This window comes from Hemiscyllium ocellatum, chromosome 10 (assembly GCF_020745735.1).
Source record: "Hemiscyllium ocellatum isolate sHemOce1 chromosome 10, sHemOce1.pat.X.cur, whole genome shotgun sequence".
Lineage (NCBI taxonomy): Eukaryota > Metazoa > Chordata > Chondrichthyes > Orectolobiformes > Hemiscylliidae > Hemiscyllium > Hemiscyllium ocellatum.
The window spans coordinates 88,297,762-88,318,560 of NC_083410.1; the positions used below are offsets into that span (position 1 = coordinate 88,297,762).

A 20,799-nucleotide genomic window follows, 5' to 3' on the forward strand; every position below is an offset into this window, starting at 1 on the left:
CTATCCTACACCTGAGGCAGGTAGAATGATGTAATCAGTAGAAGGTTTCCTTACCCATGTTTGATCTGATGCCATGAGACTTCATTGCGTCCAGAGTCTATGTTAACAGCTCCTAGGCCAGCTCCTTTCTGATTGTAAACAATTGTGCCACTATCTTTGCTGAGTCTGTCTTGCCGGTGGGACAGAACATATCCAGGGATGGTGATGGTGGTGTCAGAGACATTGTCTATAAGGTATAATTGCAAGAATTTGACTGTGTCAGGATGTTGCTTGACTAGTCTGTGAAACAGCACTCCCAGTTTTGGCACTCCCCAGATGTTAGTGAAAAGGTAATGGTAAAGTTAATGCTATAGCCCTACTAGACCAGAGGGTTGCTCTCTCACTTGGCAGAGATGACTGGTAGTGGTTTAACCTGAGGATCACCATGCCTCAGGAGAGGACAGAGATTGAGGAGTAGAATCCTTCATGGTAACCTCAGCCGGTGCGGGAATTTAACCCACGTGTTGGCATCACTCTATATTGAAACATTGATTCTCCTGCTCCTCAGATGCTGCCTGACCTGTTGTGCTTTCCCAGCGCCACACTTTTCAACTCTGATCTCCAGCATCTGCGGTCCTCATTTTCTCCTACATTGCAAACCAGTCAACTGATGTTAGTAAGGTGGACCTTTGCAGGACTGTTTGTGCTATTGTCACTTCCTAGGTTGATGCCAGGTGATCCGTCCAGTTTCATTTCTTTGTTGAGACTTCGGAGCAGTTGATACGACTGAATGGCTTGCTCACCCATTTCCCAGGGCAATTGATAGTCAGCCACATTGTTGTGCGTCAGGAGTCACATGTAGGCCATAACAGGAAGATTTCCTTCCTTGAGGAACACTGGTAAACCAGATAGGTTATCCCAAGAGTGGGCATCGGTTGCATGGCCCCCAGCACATTCCCTGGGTGGTGGATTGATAATTAGTGATAATATCAATGGGCCATCTCCTCCCCTGAAACAAAGTGGCTTTGTGATGTCAGCTTGCTCTTGTGACTTCAGGCGTGTGGATAATGCATGCATTTGAACTTCCCTCACCTCATGCTTCTTTCTGCAGCATGTCTTGCAGATCTCTCGCGCTCCTTACCTCGAGGGGGCCTCTTTCAGCTGAACTGTCTTCATGCTGCACAGCTTCCTCTTTTGGGCAGGACTCTGACCCAGACTGGGTGGAAGGCAGCGTCACTTCACAAGGAATCTTGCCCAGGGATCTTCGCCCAGCGCTGACTTGCACATTACCTCCGAGCCAACGGAGAGCGTTCCGGTAAACTCTGTAAACAAGAGACCGGGACATGGCAGCGATCATGGGGGGTAGCCGCTTACTCCGGATTGCTTTCAGTCGTTGCCCGCGACCCTCTGCAAGTGTCAACGAGAGGACCGCAGCCAGGATGAAGGGTTCTTCCCAGGGCTTAGACCCGAACAAGATCCGGACGTTTCACACTACTTCCCCAGCCCCGAACATCAGCTCATTCCTGCCGGAGTCCAGTTCTTTCCCTGGGGTAAAATCTTACGCCGACCTGTTGGACTTCGCCATCAGAGATCCCGAAACCTTCTGGGGGACTCTGGCCAAGGAGAGACTCTTGTGGAACCGGCTCTTTCAGCGGGTTCACGATTGTGATTTTAGCAAAGGCTCGATCGCCTGGTTCCTGGGAGGACAACTCAACGTGTCAGGTAAAAGCAAAACAACCACTTTTTAAAGAAAAAGTGTGGTCTGTACTTTCTTGCACATTTCAGATTCTGATAAACACCTGAAAAGGAGTGGACAAAAACAAGCCCAGAGCGACAGTCTCTATCCCAAATAAAGATTGGTTTATCAAAAATTATTGAATTTCTGTCATTAATATCGTTCTTTTACGAAATTTTCCGCCAAAAATGGCGATCGCAATGATGAAAGTTATGAACAAAATACTGATCTGTGAATCTTGTGTCTGAGTAAAGCAAAGTAAGTCCTTGTTGATGCAGGAAATAGAAATATTTTGTAAACTAAATATGGGAATCATGACAATGAAAATGAAACTGAACTTGCAGACTTCTCTGTTTGCTAAGAGATGTCGACTTGGTTCGTTATATTTTTAAATCAAACCTGTTGTTATCATTGTTTAGTTTACAACGTTGAAACAGTAAACCTTTTACCACAGAACTTTAAGTTCAGTCAGCCTGGTAGTTAAAATGACGACCGGTAAGAAGGCTTTACAGTTAGCACCTTCCACGATATCAAGACTCTGAAATGTTCTACCCTGAAAGCACAGTTGCAGGGAGGTCATTGTTGTAATATTGGAAACGTGGCAGGCAAATTAGATCACTGTGAAATTTAAACCGAGCCTCTACAGCAGTGCAGCTTTCAACAAAAAATACTTGACAACTTTAATTTATTTAGATCTTGAGCAGCAACTGTACCACATACAGTTTCATAATAATTGGTTCCATTGAAAGTATTATTGCAACACTTATATTGCAGAGCATTTATCTTTACGTTTCCATTATAAAACTTTGAATTAACGCCCAATTTAGTCCCCAAAACTGACTCAATTAAACTAAGACGAACACACGTTAACCAACAATTGAAAAAGTATCAATTGTAGAGCAAGTGGAGGAAATATAGAAATATTGTTTATTTCCAGGCGGTGGATATTTTTTATCGGCTTTCTTCCGGAACATGCTTGTTGACAAATACAGGTCATGTCATTTGGGGGTGGGAGTGGGTGGGACATGCTAAGATAGCGGTGCCTGCCGGATAGGACTTTGCAGATGGATTGTGAGTAGAAAGCAATGATCAACTGGGGGAGGGAACTATTGTAGGTATGCTTGAGAGGTTGAGGATAGATAGCACTTTTTTTCTCCCCCTCCCTGCAAGCAAGACTGTAAAGATACTTATCTAGTGAATGCAGTCCTTCTCACCTTCCTGCAGCTCCTGGCATTCGAGCCCTGGATACTAACAACAAACCTTTGCTTAAATTTGAGGCACATTTAAATGACTGGACGTGCCTCACCTTCTCAAATCGCTTCTCCTAAAAATGGAAATTTTTAAGTGAGTGGGTGAGTCTTAAGTTTCATATTTTTGAAATTTTTAACAATCCCCTTCTCCTGTTGAGAGCACTCTGGGTTTTAAGTTACACCAGTGTCTCTACTGAGAAAGCCCAGGATTTGTATGCTTTTCACTTTAACATTGTATTAATTTGTCCAACTACGATCATGACCGATGACAAAAAATAAAATGCGCTGCAAAGACACGCCAGCATTCAGTTGTGTTCAGTACTAACTGGCAAGGGATGTCCTTTCAGTGAGGCCTGTTCCATTTCTCAGGCTCGGCTTCATTAGTGTGCCACTAGTTCACATCAGCAGAATCATGGACTCATACAGCATGGAAACATTCCAACTGGTCTACGCTGACCAGATATCCCAAATTGAATCACTCCCATTTGTCTACATTTGGCCCATATTCCTCTTTTGTATTCATATATCTGTCCAAATGTCTTTTAAATGCTGTAATTGTCCCTGATCCTACCACTTCCTCTGGTAGCTCATTCAATACGTGCACAAGCCTCTGTGTGAAAAAGTTACCCCTTTTAAATCTTTCCCCTCTCATCCTTTAGTTTTGGCCTCCCCTAACCTTGAAAAAATACTTTGGCTATTTACCTTATTCCATGCCCCTCATGAGGTTATCAACCTCTATAAGGTCACCCCTCAGCCGCCAATACTTAAGGGAAAATAGCCCCAGCATATTCAGGCTCGCTTTATAACTCACAAGCTCCAGTCCTGGCAACAACCTTGTGATTTTTTCTGCACCCTTTCTAGTTTAACAACACCTTTTCTATAGGAGGGTGACCAGAATTGTATGCAATATTCTAAAAGTGGCCTCACTTGTACAGATACAACATGACATCCAAACTCCTGTACTCAATGCTTTGACCAAAGAAGGCAAGTTTGCTAAATGCCTTCTTCACCACCCTGTCTACATGCAATGCCAATTTCAAAGAACTATGAACCTGCACTCCTAGGTCCCTTCAACAAATGGCCATCTAGTTGCAGCTTTTCACCGATTAGTTAATGCAGTGATGGGTAGGTCAACACTGGACAAGTATTAGGTCAGAGTCAGGGAATGATGGTGATCATAGAGTAGAGGGTGGTGCCCAGGGTGGCAGCAGCCCTTATTTATATGTGTGAGCCCTGAGGAGCGCTACTCCTCATGTTCTCAAGTCCCCAGAGAAAAATACCTTAAATGGTGTAATTTTGGGCATTTTCTGCTGAAGCACCTGTGAAACTATTTATCCATGTGAATTGTGATCAGTTTTTGACATATGTCATTTTTTTCAACCACCACCTGTGTAGCCAATTAAATATTTACAAACAAAGCCCATTATGGGCAATGCAAACCATCAAAACTGGGGGACAGACCAACCGTTGTTCTTTTTCCTTTTTTTCTCCCTAAGTAAATCTTTATATTTTTAATTGTGAGGAGACTCTCTAACTTTCCTGTTTTTCTCTATAATACCCCCACACTGCCTTTGCACCCAAAGGAGGCCCAGCATTACTGCTGATATTTTTGCCAAATCAGCTGTAGTTGTGTATGTATGTGTAATGACACAGTGAAAAATACACCATTGTGCTAAAAGACGAACCTTCATAACTCAGTTAACACTGTGGAAAACAGATTGATCCAAATTCTACCTTCCTTTGTGATTAGTGATGTTTTATCTAAGAACATCTATTAAGCTCAGTTTTGAAAATTTAAATTGTCCTAACATCCTCACAACTTTTCCAGGAAAATGTTTAAAATTTCCATTGCATGAACAAATGAATTAGGAGAATAAGCAGGCCACTCACACTCTTGAATGTGCACCATTTTTCAACAAGACTATTGCAAACCCAGCCAATCCAATCTTTCTCATAAGACAATTTTCTCGTTCCAGGTAACAGTCTAGAAAATCTTCTCTGAATTGCCTGCAACACATTTACATCCTTCCTCAATAAGCAGACTGAACCCTACATACAGATATCAAAATGTGGTCTCCCCAATGCTTCGTGTAATTAAAGCATAACACCTTTATTTATGTTCACTTCCTTTTGTGCTTTGTGCACTATGGTAACTAGAACCTTCTGCAATTTGGAATTCTGCAGTCATTCTCCATTTAAATAATGCTCTGCATTTTTATTTACCCTGTCATGGTGAACAAATTCACATTTTCCCCTAGAATACTCCATATGCTGGATTTATTTCCCACTCAATACATCTATAAATGTTTGCAACCTTCTTATATCTTCTTTACAACATATTTCCTTTTATACCTATCTTTGAGTTCCTTGCAAATTTAACTATGGTGTCTTCACTCCCCACACTGTGTCATTGAGATAAATTGTGAAAAGGTGAGGCCCCAGCACAGACCTAGTGCATCACATCTGGCCAATCAGAAACAACATACTTATGCATACTTGCTCTTGCCTGCCAGTCAGCCAATCTTGTATCCATGTTAATTTGTTATCCACACACCATGAGCTCCTAATTTTCACCAATAACTATGAACATGATACCTTGTGAAATCATCTGCAGGCTTTTATTTGTACACAGCAAGTATTATTCCTTCAAAGAATTCCAGTAAACATGATTTCCATTCACCAAACCATGCTGACCCTTCCCTATTACCTTTTGGTTTTCTGAGTACCAGGTATAAAATTATTGAACAGCAATACTAAAACCTTCTCATGATACACATCAAACTAACTAACTGATAGCTTCCTGTCTTCTGCCTGTGTCCCTTCTTACATTGAGCAATTATATTCGCTACTTTCCAATCTGGTAGAACCTTTTCAGAGTCTAGCAAACTTTGGAAAATTAACATTAAAACATCAATTTTACTAGTCACCTCTCTTAAGACCTGAGGATTAAATCCATCAGGAGCCAGAGACTTGTCAACCTGCAGCCCCCTCAATTTGCTCATAACATCTCTCTAGTGATTGTAATTTCACTAAGTTCCTTTCTCCTTATACCTCCCGATTTTTAGCTATTGGCTGAATATTTTTGTTTCATTTAGAGTGGAGAATGAAGCAAATATTTTCATGTTTCATCTGCCACTTATAATTATCTACTTCTCCCCATCCTTGCTGACTAGAGATCCAACATTCACTTTACTTACTCTCAGTCTTTTTAATTAGCAATAGAAACTCATGCAATCCATTTTTTATATTTCTAGCTAGTGCTCTCTTATACTCTAAAATTCTTTCTCCTGATTAACTTTTTAGAAATTCTCTGTTGATTTCTATATTCTGTCCAGTCATCTAAATTGCCACTCACCTTTGCACAATTGTATGCTTTTCATGTTTTATAGTTATCTTAATTTCTTTATTTCACCATGAATGATGGATCCTTGCCTAGACTTTTTCTTAATAGTAGGAAGATATTTATTCTAAGTATTCTAAAATATTCCCTTAAAGGTCTGCTACTGCTTTTCTATTAATTTATCCTTAGTTTAGTACAGGGTATTCAGTTCATTTCAGCTCTGTCTGCTTTCATGCCCACATAGTTGCCCTTATTTAAGTTAAAAATACTTGTCTCAAATCCACTCTTCTCCCTTTCAAACCAAATGTAAACTTTAATCTTACACTGTGTGCGAAAAACTGTTCCTGATTTCACTTCTCCATTACCTAACTTGAACTTTAAGATAATGTTCAGGACTACCCTAGCAAAGGGAACAGTTTCTCCATACCTATCCTATTAAACTCTTTAATCATTTTAAACATCTGCTAAATCTGAGGGAATACAAACTGAGTTTATGCAACCTGCTGTCATAATCCAACCCTTTAAAACTGGTATCATTCTGGTGAATATATGGTCCTCCAACCAAGGCTAAGTGTATCCTTTCTGAGTGTCATACACAAATCTGAATGCAGTAATCCTGATGGAGTGTGGCCATTGCTTTGTACAACTGAAGAATCAGATTATATTGATTAATCCAGGTAGTCAGACTACAAGGCAAAACCAGCTTGACAGCAGCTGACTAATACAAGATAGAACTGCTTTGGCAAAGAAATCACTAACTTGAATGTGAGACGATTTTAGGTTTAACTATTACTTTACACTGTAGTGCCACTATACCACTTAGAATATAACTCATTCCTGAAATGGGCAGTTACTGCCTTTTCTTTCCAGTGATATTTATTGAAGTATTCCATGGATCACTGCCAAATCACATTTGTTCAAAGTTTGTCATCATAAATAAAGCATATTTTCTTTCTGGATTATAGTCAAGTGTTTAGCACACAACTGTACAATCATGAACAGAACGTGGGTAGAGTGGAGGAGGTTGCAGCAGTGTAATTAGATCATAGGTTATGCAAGTCGTTTAGGCACAGCTGAGCGATATAAAACATGACTAATTCTGAACAAAGGAACAAGTTTTTCCAAATACTTAAACTGTACATTCAAAAGAGATTTAATTTAAAATATATTTATAATTTATTCATTATAGCTTTCCTCCCATTGATAGTTCTTCATCTATAGCTAACGTTACAAAATAAACTTTGAAATACTGATAATTACAAGCTAAGACAGAAAATAGCCCATTTTCTCTCTACCATCAAGTCTGCCTACTTCTAGCCCCTCACTAATTCTAACGTTCGGCAGGATTTAATGTTCCTTACATAGAGAACTTGTGGGTAACGCATGTTGCTTCAATGGGGAAGGCCTAACCAACCTAATTGCTTGTCGGGCATTTAATTGGCCAGCATCAGGCCTTCCCCAGGATTTAAAATTCTGGCAGCAGAATTTCAACTTTTGAGAGCTGCTGGCCAATCAAAGACTGGCAGCTCTGCATTGCTGGCAGTGTCACCTTGCATATGGATGCTGCTAGTAGTGTTGCAGGGACTTCACCAGGGACTGCCATGAGATCACTAGACTTCAGTGGGTGGGTGTATGTTGACCATCCTAGGGAGGGGGTCACTGGACAATTTTCTTTTTATTAGATTACCTACATATAGGAAACAGGCCCTTTGGCCCAACAAGTCCATACCGATTCTCTGAAGATTAACCCACTTACCCTGACTAATACACCTAACATGATGGGTAGTTTAGCATGGCCAATTCACCTGACCTGCACATCTTTTGAATTGTGGGAGAAAACAGGAGCACCCAGCGGTAACCCATACAGACACAGGGAGAAAGTGCTATCTCCACTCAGACAGTCGCCTAAAGTGGGAAATGAACCCGGGTCCGTGGCGCAGTGAGGCAGCAATGCTAACCACTGAGTCATCATGTCACCCAAAAAGATTAGAGGACCTACCATTCCTGATGCCATATCCCTTGATTGGAGTGTTGACAATAAGAGACCACCCTAGCTGGCTGTTGGGAACCCAAACAGTTAGATGGACATTTTTCAGGAATCTTGGGTAAGCCCATGCAACTTTAACTTAATCCCTAAATTGTGATGGGCTCAGGGTTAATTTATGTCAATTTGCTAAATAAGCCTAACTGATTTCCTGCCACAAGTGGATCAGTTTCCCACTTGGGACATTCCTGCTTGAGACTTAATTATGGGGGGGTTTCCTTTGGCTGTCAGTACATTTGACTATTCCAGAGCTCTCCAGCTAGTGACCCATTTTTCATTACTCATCAACTCATCCACAGCTTGGCTGCCCATTTCATAATTTGTGCAAAGTTCTGCTCTGCCCTTACCACTGTGCTCCACTGATTTATGTTATCTCCCAGACCCTGAACCTCTTGATTTAAAAACTCATTCTTGTGCTTAAATCTTTTCATGGTCTTGCCTCTCCATATCTCTGTAACCTTACCTAGCCTTTTAATTACTGAGAACTGTGATTCTTCAATTCTTATTACTTGCATATCCTCCACTTACTTAACCACAGAATTGCTGGCCATGCCTTTGGTTATCTAGATCCTAAGCTCTGGAATTCCTCACTGGGAACATAAATCTCACTGTTTCTTCCTTCCCTCTCTTTAAAGACACATAAAAAAATCCACCTTCGAGCTTTTAATTGTCCTTCTGATATCTCTGTCTTTGACATGTTGTCAACTTTAGTGCAATTACACTATATAAAGCACCTTTATGACAAAATACTCAGTTAAATGCACAGAGAGAAATAGGTTGCTAGTCAGAAGACAGTAATTTAAAGTAATTGACAAAAGAATCAGGGGAAAGGTGAGGAGAAATCTTTGGCAGAGCTATGTTTTGTAATCTGGAGTACAGTGCCCCAAAAGATGGTTAAATTAGATGTAGTACAGGTACACAATCCTTTATTCGAAACGCTCTGCACCAGCTGGTTTTCAGAATTCGGAATTTTTCGAATTTCAGAGTAGGTGACAGTTCAACTGTGAAATATTTTAAAAGATCCTATCGAACAGCAAACTCACAGTGATTACGACGGGCCCCGAGACAGAATTGAGGCCTGCCAGTGGGGGGACCATACCCCCCACCACGTTGCACATCAAGTGGGTGTGGAGTTGGGTTAACTGGTTGCACCCCTTGTTCATGAGATAAAAACTTCACAAAAAAAACCTTTGGATTTTGGAGCTTTTTGGATTTCGGGATTTCAGATAAAGGATTGTCTACCTGTAGTAAATTTTAAAAGGAGACAGATATATACCTGAAATGGAAAGGTTTTCAGGGCAGTATTACAAAGAATGAAGTATGAGAACTAACTGGAATACCTCCTTCAAAGAATCAACACATGAATGATGAGTCAAATAGCCTACTTCTGTGTTGTGAGATTCTAAGATAGCACAGGATTTATCTCTGTGAAGTAAATATATTAACATGTTCATTGTCAGGAGGGGATTTCTAGAAAAGAATTTTCATGATATTTGTGTGAACACTCCCTCTATGTTTATTATATATGATGACCTATTAATTGTACCTTTAAACCTTCAGGGAGATGCAGCTAGTATATTGCGTAGCTCATAGCTATATAATCCTAAACACTTCTGCCTCTCTTAACACCCACCTTAAAACCTACTTCATTCACCAAGCTTTTTGTCATCTGGCTGTTCTTTTCTCTCCCTACCTTTCATTTTGTAACATACTTGTGAAGCATCTTGGGCTTGCTTTAGTAAGTTCAGAGCTGTTGTTAAATGAAGCAAAAAAATACAAGCTGTTGTATTTTTTTGCATCAGCTGTCACCTCTAACAGTTATCATTTAATCTATTGTAATAACTTTGATTTTCTTTCCCCTTAGTGAATTGCTTAGATCGTCATGCCGACCAGTACCCCAACAGAGTGGCTTTGATCTGGGAGAGAGATGAACCAGGCACAGAAATAAGGATTACTTACAGGTACAATGTTTAGTACACAATAACCCTTTAAACTATTTATTTTTCTAATTGTTACGACATGGCAGTGAACCCTTCTGTTAATTAAACCAAACACCTAGAAAAGGTCACCTCGCCTCATAATCTATTAAAATATGAGTGATAGAGAACTCCCAAATTTCACTAATAAAGAAAATAACATCAATTTATTTATTTCACTCTGAACCTGAAACAACTATTCACAACTCTGAGCCCCTTTTCTCTTAACTGCTTATTATCTGCCTCCAACTCTATAACAATATATTGTTCCAATAAAACATTTATTAAAATCACATCAACTTAATTTCAAAACCATGCAGTGACTGCCATCATCGGTGTCTGTCTTCTTCCAGCTGAAGCTATCCCTGGGTCGTTTTTCCTTTTACAGCAAATATGTTTCATATGGAAAGATACCTTTGATAGCGAATGTCTCCTAATTTCTTGGATCTATGTTGATGGCAGCTGCCCTGTCTGATTTCCAAAATGCCTGCCTTTTTTATATCCCCAACTTTGGATCGTCTCATTGATTTGATGTTAGCAAAACAGTAGATTCAAACTTGAATTGGTTTTAGTTGCCTGGGGCATAATTTAAACTGATTGGTTAAATTCAAATTGTTGTCAAAACAGCATCCAAAGCTCAGGTATCCATTTCACAGTCAAATATTACATATTTTCAATTTTCCAGGACACTCTGGGACTTAGTCATATATCACAGGTGCTTGTAAGCTCTCAGTGCAGAACAGCATTCCCTCTCTCTTAAAAGTACAATACATGCCTTTAACTTCATAACATCAATCAACCTGTTCAGGGATGTTATTACACACCTCTGGAGCAGGTGGAACTTTAAAGCAGTTTAACAAATAATCTTAAATTCAATTAAATATGTGAAAGGTGTGCAATTAAATAAATTAATTCTATTAATCAAAGAACACTGGTTTATCATGATTAAAGCTAGTATCTTTCCATGGAAGTTACCATAGCCAGCCTATATATGACTCCAAATTGAAATTCCTGACTCTTTATGCTCTCAGGGCAAGAACAGAGGAGTAATAAATATGACTTTGCCAGAGTTTCCTAGATTCCACAAAAAAAAACTTAAGCTGATAATAACTATCTGGTTCAGAGTGTCAGCCTCATACTATGAATATGGAATTGTCATATGAAATAAAAATAATTATTTGTTACTCTCAGTGTGAGGGAAGGTGGCGTACAAGGCAGATGAATGCTGCAATTCACTTGTGAGGCCTAGAGGTACATTTACTTTCATGGTAGTGTAAAACAAAGCAGTTTTAAACTACTTGTAAAGACTCCTTCAAACCCTAATCCTGTGTACAGCTGTCTCCACTGGGTTAAATTGGAGTTGAATGCCAATGATTTAACAGAACCCCATGTGGTCTTCCTATCCCCTTCCCCTTCATGTTTTTCATGCAAGCATTGCCCTTATCAGGCATTACTTGTTAATGTTTCACTAGCCACATGAGTGCTTTCTTGGTGGCGGAAAATATCGAATAACATTTTTGCACAATGGTGTCTTTTTACTATGTTGCCATAGACACACACACACACAGCCACAGGTGATTTGTGGAAAGCATAAGCACCACTGCTGAGTCCTCCTTCAGTGCAGCGGTAGAATGGGGCAATTAAATAAAATAGGAGTACTAGAGAGTCTTCTCAGTCTAGGAACTGGCTCTGAGCTAGCTGGTCAAGTTCATGTATTATGCACGTGTAAATAAAGGGTGACTTGGTGACAGGATACTGGCAAAAAAACCCTATTGTGCATACATGTATGAGGCTTCTGTTAATTCAGGCAGCCTCTTCACTCCTCAGCCATTTTCAAATTTTAACAGAGCAGTAGTTTAACGTGATCCATTTTTAACTGCTGTCCTGGTACCTGATGGACACTTGAGTGATTGTCCACAACTACACCTGCCTGCCCTCTCCCCAGTGATTAGTAAATGGATGTTTTGTGTTGCAGGGAACTTTTGGAGACCACGTGTCGACTGGCTAACACTTTGAAGCGTCATGGGGTGCAGAAAGGGGACAGAGTCGCAATCTATCTCCCAGTATCTCCTATTGGTATAGCTTCAATGTTGGCTTGTGCTAGGATTGGTGCCGTGCATACAGTAGTCTTTGCAGGTTTTAGCAGCCATGCACTGAGTGAAAGGATCTCTGATGGTAAGTCAACAAAGATCTTGCACATTTCTTTTTGCTGATTAATTTGTTGAAGAATCACATCCATTTTCAAATCAAGCAGTTAGATGGTGCAACAAGTCATGCCAGAGGTCCAGTCTACTGGAGGCATGGGTTCAATCTGAGTTCAAGTAATTCATAAATACCTGGTATTAAAAGCTTGTCTTGGTAATGCCAACCATGAAATGATCATTCATTGTAATAATGATTAACCTATATGCCTTAGGGATGGAGATTAGCTGTCCTAGTCTATATGTGACTCCAGACCCACAGCAATGGCTATCTAAGATAAATTAGGAAGCAGTGAGTTGCAAAGGGCATTTATGGACAGTCAACAAATGCTGCACTCGAAAGAATATAAAAATCTTGCATCTGAACCAACGTTCCTTCTGAGCTGTGCAGTCACACAGCTATACCATTCTCTGTGTATACCAATCAGTTTGCCAATGCATTGATTTCCAGCTGTGGAACTCACTGCTGCAGAGGTCTGTGCACCGAAAAACGATTTAGAGGGAATATCAATGTGGATTGTCCTCCATTCATTGGTCTGCAAGGTGCATTTGCTAAATTGATATCAGTTTATCCAATCAACATTTTTAATTGATTCTGTCTTCAATTTAACGGATAATCAAATAAATGGAGGGAATCTGCAATCCCATTAAATAAATATATATATGAAAACAAAGTGCTGTCACTGCTGGAAATCTAAAATAAAAACAGAAAATGCTTTGAATGTTCAGCAGGTCTGACAGTATGTGGGAAGAGAGAAACAGTGTTAATGTTTCAGATTATGATCATTGCATCTTTCAGCACTTTCTATTCATATTTAAGAAAATATATACTCTGATAACTTGATTTGATTTATTGTAGTGATGTGTACCTAAGTATAGTGAAAAGCTATACTTTGTGAGCAGTACAGGCAGATCATAGCAAGCAAAGATTTACAGATCCTGGGGTACTTACAGTGAAGCATACAGATAATATTGCACAGGAGGTGTGCCAAGCAATCAACATTAACAAGATCAACACTGAAGTTCAGAGTAATTTGTGTGGTGAAAATAGAGTTTACACAGGGAAAGTAAGGAACAGTTCTGTAATTTTATTTCTATTGCATTAGATAATCATCTTGAATTGTATTATTGGTCTGGGATTATTTTTGTGTTGAGGAAATAGGTCATGCACAAAAGTGTCCAAATTCATTTCTGTTTCCAGTGTGTCACTTAGCTTCCAATATTCATGCAATAGTCTCTTTTCAGAAAATAACATGCAATTCTGATCTCTCTCCTATAGGAAGGATGTTGAGAAACTTGAAAGGGTTCAGAAAAGATTTACAAGGAGGTTGCCAGAGTTGGAGGGTTTGAGCCATAGGGAGAGGCTGAATAGGCTCGGGCTGTTTTTTCTGGAGCATTGGAGGCTGAAGGGTGACCTTATAGAGATTTATTAAGATCATGAAGGGCATGGAGAGGGTGGGATGGGGAAGTCCAGAACTAGAGGCCATAGGTATAGGGCAAGGGGAAAAAATATAAAAGGGACCTAAGGTGAACTTTTCATGCAAAGAGTGGTGCATACATGGAATGAGTTGCCAGAGGAAGTGGTGGAGGCTGGTATAATTAGAAGATTAAAAAGGCATCTGGATGGATATATGAATAGGAAGGGTTTGGAGGGATATGGGTCAAGTGCTGGTAAATGGGATGAGTTTATTTTAGGATATCTGGTTGGCATGGATGAGTTGGACCAAAGGGTCTGTTTTAATGCTGTATGTCTCTATACTGTACAATGAGCCAAAGTTCTAATGTAGCTGCACAGATTTTTCTTTGAAATGTCATATGGTCAAGTTAACAGACATGTTGTTCAGTGAATGTTTGAAATGGCATAAAAAGTCTTCATGATTTAGATGTCCTGATCTCATTTCAATTTGAGGCAAACATGCTATGTACTCTAAATGGAGCATCCACATCCTGCTACTTGACAAGCTGGGGTGCTGGTATAAAGGGACTGTGTGACTGGGTTGACAGTGGCAGGCAGTATATTTGCGCAACCAGGATGTGGTTAGCGGCACACTGAGCAAGGGTACTGCTGAACCCAGTGACGAACATTATATTCTCAAACATGCAACAGTGTTGCAAGAACTCTTACAGATTACTGGACCACTTAAGAACCACATTCAGATGATAATATTTTGGAGAAAAATAATTTAGAACATAGTCACTGTTCAGAGTCAGTATGTGCTGGAGGCTGTATTAATTCTAGAAAGCCTGAGGAAAGTACTGACTGCACTGAGTTTTACTTAATGTCTGGAAGGAGTGCTAACATTCACAAAGGGCCTAACGCCAGGTTCAGGCTGCTGCCTGGATAATGAATGTCAAGACCACTGAGTGTCAGCCTTTTTACAGTTGATTTGGAACATGTTGCAAAGCCCTGTGAACTTTTCCCTTTTTTGATCCAGTTTCCTAGCTGTAGAATTACAATTCCTTAGGATTTAAAATAAATCAGTGTATTATGACGGTGTTTGTCTTTGCCTAACTAGCCCAATGCAAGGCTGTTATCACCTGCAATCAAGGAGTACGTGGTGGTCGTGTTATTGAGCTGAAGAAGTTGGTGGATGAGGCAGTAAAGTCATGTCCCACAGTAAAATGCATCTTTGTGGCACAGAGAACAGACGGCAAAGTTCCAATGAGCAATATCGATATACCGCTTGAAGAAGTAAGTCTACATTACAGTAACACTGTTGAACTTAAGAAGCTTTTTTTTGCTTGGTAGCTTTATATTTTTAAAAATTGTGATTATTAAAACTGTCACTTTGCAAACTATGTTACTTAGTACAGGTGCATAATCCTTTATCTGAAATGCTTGGGACTAGCTGGTTTTCAGAATTCAGAATTTTTTGAATTTCAGAATAAGTGACAGTTTGATGGTGAAATTTTTAAAATTCTTACCGGTGTGATAAAGTACAGATTTGAGACGGCCCAGGGAATTCCTTCTGAACTCAACCTGTAATCCTCTCTTTGTTAGTCCTGGAGATCAGGTAGTCTGGAATAGAACATGGAACATAGAAAAATACAGCGCAGTACAGGCCCTTTGGCCCTCGATGTTGCGTCGACCCAAGCCCACCTAACCTACACTAGCCCACTATCCTCCATATGGCTATCCAATGCCCGTTTAAATGCCCATAAAGAGGGAGAGTCCACCACTGCTACTGGCAGGGCATTCCATGAACTTACGACTCGCTGAGTAAAGAATCTACCCCTAACATCTGTCTTATACCTACCTCCCCTTAATTTAAAGCTATGCCCCCTCGTAATAACTGACTCCATACATGGAAAAAGATTCTCATTGTCAACCCTATCTAAACCCCTAATCATCTTGTACACCTCTATCAAGTCACCCCTAAACCTTCTTTCCTCCAATGAAAACAGCTCCAAGTGCCTCAGCCTTTCCTCATACGATCTTCCTACCATCCCAGGCAACATCCTGGTAAACCTCCTCTGCACCCGTTCTATGCCTCCACATCCTTCCTATAGTATGGCGACCAAAACTGCACACAGTACTCCAGATGTGGCCACACCAGAGTCTTATACAACTGCAACATGACCTCAGGACTCCGGAACTCAATTCCTCTACCAATAAAAGCCAGTACGCCATAGGCCTTCTTCACAGCACTATTTACCTGGGTGGCAACTTTCAGAGATCTGTGTACATGGACACCAAGATCCCTCTGCTCATCCACACTACCAAGTATCCAACCATTAGCCCAGTACTCCACCTTCTTGTTACTCTTACCAAAGTGAATCACTTCACACTTACCTACATTGACCTCCATTTGCCACCTTTCTGCTCAGCTCTGCAGCTTATCTATATCCCGCTGTAACCTGCCACATCCTTCCTCACTGTCAACAACTCCACTGACTTTCGTATCATCCACATACTTGCTCACCCAACCTTCTAGCCCCTCCTCCAGGTCATTTATAAAAATGACAAAAAGCAATGGTCCCATATCAGATCCTTGCAGAACACCGCTAGTTACTGCCCTCCAAGATGAACCTTTACCATCAACTACTACCCTCTGTCTTCTTCCAGTCAGTCAATTCTTAATCCAAACCTCTACCCACCCTCAATGCCATATCTCCGTATTTTTTGCAGTAGCCTACCATGGGGAACCTTATCAAACGCCTTACTAAAATCCATATACACCACATCCACCGCTTTACCCTCGTTCACCTCCTTAGTCACCTTCTCAAAGAATTCAATAAGGTTTATGAGGTACGACCTGTCCTTCACAAAACCATGCTGACTATCCTTGATCACATTATTTCTATCCAGATGTTCATAAATCCTAACCCTTACAATTCTCTCTCAGACTTTGCCCACAACAGAAGTGAGACTCACTGGCCTATAGTTACTAGGGTTATCCCTATTCCCCTTCTTGAACAAGGGAACCACATTTGCTATCCTCCAGTCATCTGGCACTATTCCTGTAGACAACGACGACATAAAAATCAAGGCCAATGGCTCTGCAATCTTCTCCCTTGCTTCCCAGAAAATCCTAGGATAAATGCCATCAGACACAGGGGACTTATCTATTTTAACCCTTTCCAGAATTTCCAACACCTCTCCTCTACATACCTCAAAGCCATTCATTCTAATTAATTGTGACTCAATATTCACACCGGCAACAATGTCCTGTTCCTGTGTGAATACTGACGAAAAGTATTCATTCAGTGTCTCTCCAATCTCTTCAGCCTCCACGCACAACTTCCCACTACTATCCTTGACTGGACCTATTCCTACCCTAGTCATTCTTTTATTCCTGACATACCTGTAGAAAGCCTTTGGGTTTTCCTTAATCCTACCAACCAAGGACTTTTCATGTCCCCTCCTTGCTGCTCTTAGCTCTCTCTTTAGATCCTTCCTGGCTACCTTATAACTCTCAATCGCCCCAAATGAACCTTCACGCCTCATCTTTACATAGGCCGCGTCTTCCCTTTAACAAGGGATTCCAATTCCTTATTAAACCATGGCTCCCTCACACGACCCTTTCCTCCCTGCCTGACAGGTACATACTTGTCAAGTATACTCAATAGCTGCTCCTTGAACAAGCTCCACATATCGATTGTGCCCTTCCCTTGAAGCCTACTTTTCCAAGCCACGCATCCTAAGTCATGCCTTACTGCATCATAATTTCCCTACCCCCAGCTATAACTCTTGCCCTGCAGTACATACTTATCCCTCTCCATCACTAGAGTAAAAGTCATCGAACTGTGGTTACTATCCCCAAAGTGCTTACCTACCTCCAATTCTAACACCTGGCCTGGTTCGTTACCCAGAACCAAATCCACCTCTTGTTGGCTGTCTACATATTGTGTCAGGAAACCCTCATGCACACATTGGACAAACACCGACCCATCTAACATACTCGAGCTATAGCTATCCCAGTCAATATCTGGAAAGTTAAAGTTCCCCATAACAACCACCCTATTACTTTCAGTCTTCTCCTGAATCATCCTCACAATCCTTTCTTCTATTTCTCTAGGACTATTAGGAGCCCTGTAGAAAACTCTTAACAGGGTGACCCCACCTTTCCTATTTCTAACCTCAGATGGCGAGTCTTCATCCATTGTCCTTTCCACCGCTGTAATACTATCCTTGACAAGCAATGCCACACCTCCTCGTCTTTTACCCCACTTCTGACCCTACTAAAACATTTCAACCCTGGAATCTGCAACAGCCATTCCTGTCCCTGTTCTACCCATGTCTCAGTAATAGCCACAACATTGAAGTCCCAGGTACCAATCCACGCTGCAAGTTCACCTACCTTATTTCGTATACTTCTGGCACTGAAGTATACAAACTTCAAGCCACCTTCCTGTTTACAGGCACCCTCCTTCGAGATTGATGCCGTGTTCCTAACCTCCCTACACTCAAAGTCCTGCACCCTAAAGCTACAGTCCAGGTTTAAACCCTCCCAAAGAGCACTAGCAAACCTTCCCCCAAGGATATTGGTGCCCCTGAGGTTCAGGTGTAGACCATTCTGTTTATAGAGCTCCCACCTTCCCCAGAAAGAACCACAGTTATCCAGATACCGGAATCCCTCCTTCCTGCACCATCCCTGTAACCACGCATTTAACTGTTTTCTCTCCTATTCCTCGACTCTCGATCACGTGGCACGGGTAACAAACCAGAAACAACAACTCTGTTTGTTCTAGCTCTGAGCTTCCAACCTAGCTCCCTGAAAGCCTGCCTAAAATCCTCATCCCTCTTCCTACCTATGTCGTTGCTGCCAATGTGGACCACGACTTCAGGCTGCTCCCCCTTCCCCTTAAGGACCCGGAAAACACGATCAGAGATGTCACGTACCCTTGCACCTCGGAGGCAACATACCAATTGTGAGTCTCTCTCGCCCCCGCAAAACTGCCTATCTGTGCCCCGAACTATCGAGTCCCCAATAACTATTGCTCTGCTCTTCTCCACCCTTCCCTTCTGAGCAACGCGGACAGGCTCCGTGCCAGAGGCCTGAACCCCATTGCTTACCCCTGGTAAGTCGTCCCCTCCACAAGTATCCAAAACAGTATACTTGTTCTTGAGGGGAACAACCGCAGGGGGTCCCTGCACTGGCTGCTTCCTCGCAGTCCCCCTCACTGTCACCCATCTGTCTGCAATCTTTGGAGTTACTACTTCCCTAAAGTTCCGATCTATGCCCCCCTCTGCCTCCCGAATGATCCTAAGTTCATCCTACTTCAGCTCCAGTTCCCTAACATGGTCTTGGAGGAGCTGGAGATGGGTGCACTTCCTGCAAGTGTAATCAGCAGGGACGAATAAAAAATAACTCTTCCAGATAGTTTAGTTTAAATTTTAATCATCCCCTTCATTTACTAATAGCATCACTGTTACAGTGATTTTAAGGATAATGAGGCACTCACATTCTATAAGTCATATTCAGGGAGTTTAGCCTCATAAATACAGGCTGTGGCACGTAGCTGCTTTACCAAGTGTGCGAGATTTGTATCACTGGCCAGCTTTTTTTTAAATGCGGCAAAAGCAGCAACCACGCTCTATATTTCATAAACAAAGAATAAACGCCAAAACAAACAGAACAAAACCATAGCAGACAAGCAAGGCAAAACGGCAAAGCAAGATAAGCCAAGCTGAACAGACACTACAGAGAAGATAATATCGACCTAAAACTTTCACTAATCAACAACCCCAACAACAAACAAGATTAATGATTTCTGCAAAACATTCCTGACATTCTAAAATCCTGACAGTTTATGTTTTTAGTACGTATTTAAACAATCTCATTTAGGGTTCTGTCAAGGTACCGTGAGAATGAAATGGGGAAGCATCACACAAAGATGCAGACCAAGACCAATCAAAGTGTAATCCTACCTTGTGGGCTCATTGGTCTCGAGTCTGACCCACAGGCGAAGTTCCCCTTTTCCAGTTTCACTCAAACATATATCTTGCTCGCAGTGCCAAATTGATAAAATACAGATTTGAGATGGTCCAGGGAATTCTTTATGAACTCAACCTGTAAGCCTCTTTTAGTTCGTCCAGAGAACACACCTTTGGTAGTCTGGAATTAAAAAAACGCTTACAAACAGTTTAGTTTAATTTGGATCATCCCCTTCGTTTACTAATAGTATCACTGTTACAACATAACACTGATACCTATAAGTCAGGCTAACTGGATTCTGATAACCCAGGAGAGTAGGACATCGTCTTCCTTCAAGAGCCCTTGCAGGCTACTCTGTTGTACTATTTCAAACAGGCTACCTTTATACACAAGTTTACAAAGGCTGTACTGTCACAAACACGAAAAGTTCACAAAAACACTGCATGTTCTGAACTAGACAGATAATAGTGAAGGACAATAATTTAAGAGAGAAGTTAATTGATGCAGAGTTTCATTTCGAGGTCAGAATCAAAAATTGTTATTAATTTCACAAAGGAACAGCTGTGAATGTTATCATTTGGTGTCCTGTTTATACAGATTCATTGATGTTAAGGCAAATGTTCTTAACTGTCTTACCCTCCCTGGCTGTCTATTTTCTAGTGTGCAGCAAATGTGTCCTATAATTCAAAGTTACATTTTAGTCTACATGTTTAAGGAGAGGTTTTAAGGCTATAAACTTTCTCAGGAGGAGCAGACTCACTCAGTAAAACGGACCTTGAGAGAGAATTGAGGCCTGCCGGTGCTGGGCCACGCCCCCACACGTTGCATCTGAGTGAAATGTATCGAGTGGGTGTCGACTTGGATTAACTGTTTGCACATCAAACAACCTTGTTAA

General features: G+C 41.1%; 1 protein-coding gene across 3 annotated transcripts in view; it reads left to right on the plus strand.

Moving 5' to 3' along the window:
* Positions 1-1,165: 1,165 nt before the first annotated feature.
* Positions 1,166-20,799, plus strand: part of LOC132819848 (acetyl-coenzyme A synthetase 2-like, mitochondrial) — a 78,088-nt gene continuing 58,454 nt past the window's right edge. For 2 of the 3 annotated variants that reach the window (XM_060831725.1, XM_060831726.1), the window contains exons 1-4: positions 1,167-1,701; positions 10,213-10,309; positions 12,300-12,499; positions 15,042-15,217. In XM_060831725.1, coding sequence (XP_060687708.1) covers positions 1,323-1,701; positions 10,213-10,309; positions 12,300-12,499; positions 15,042-15,217 — 852 coding nt within the window. In that variant the 5' untranslated portion in view covers positions 1,167-1,322. Of the gene's footprint in view, positions 1,702-10,212; positions 10,310-12,299; positions 12,500-15,041; positions 15,218-20,799 lie in introns of all 3 variants that reach the window. The other variant, XM_060831728.1, reaches the window with a different exon arrangement.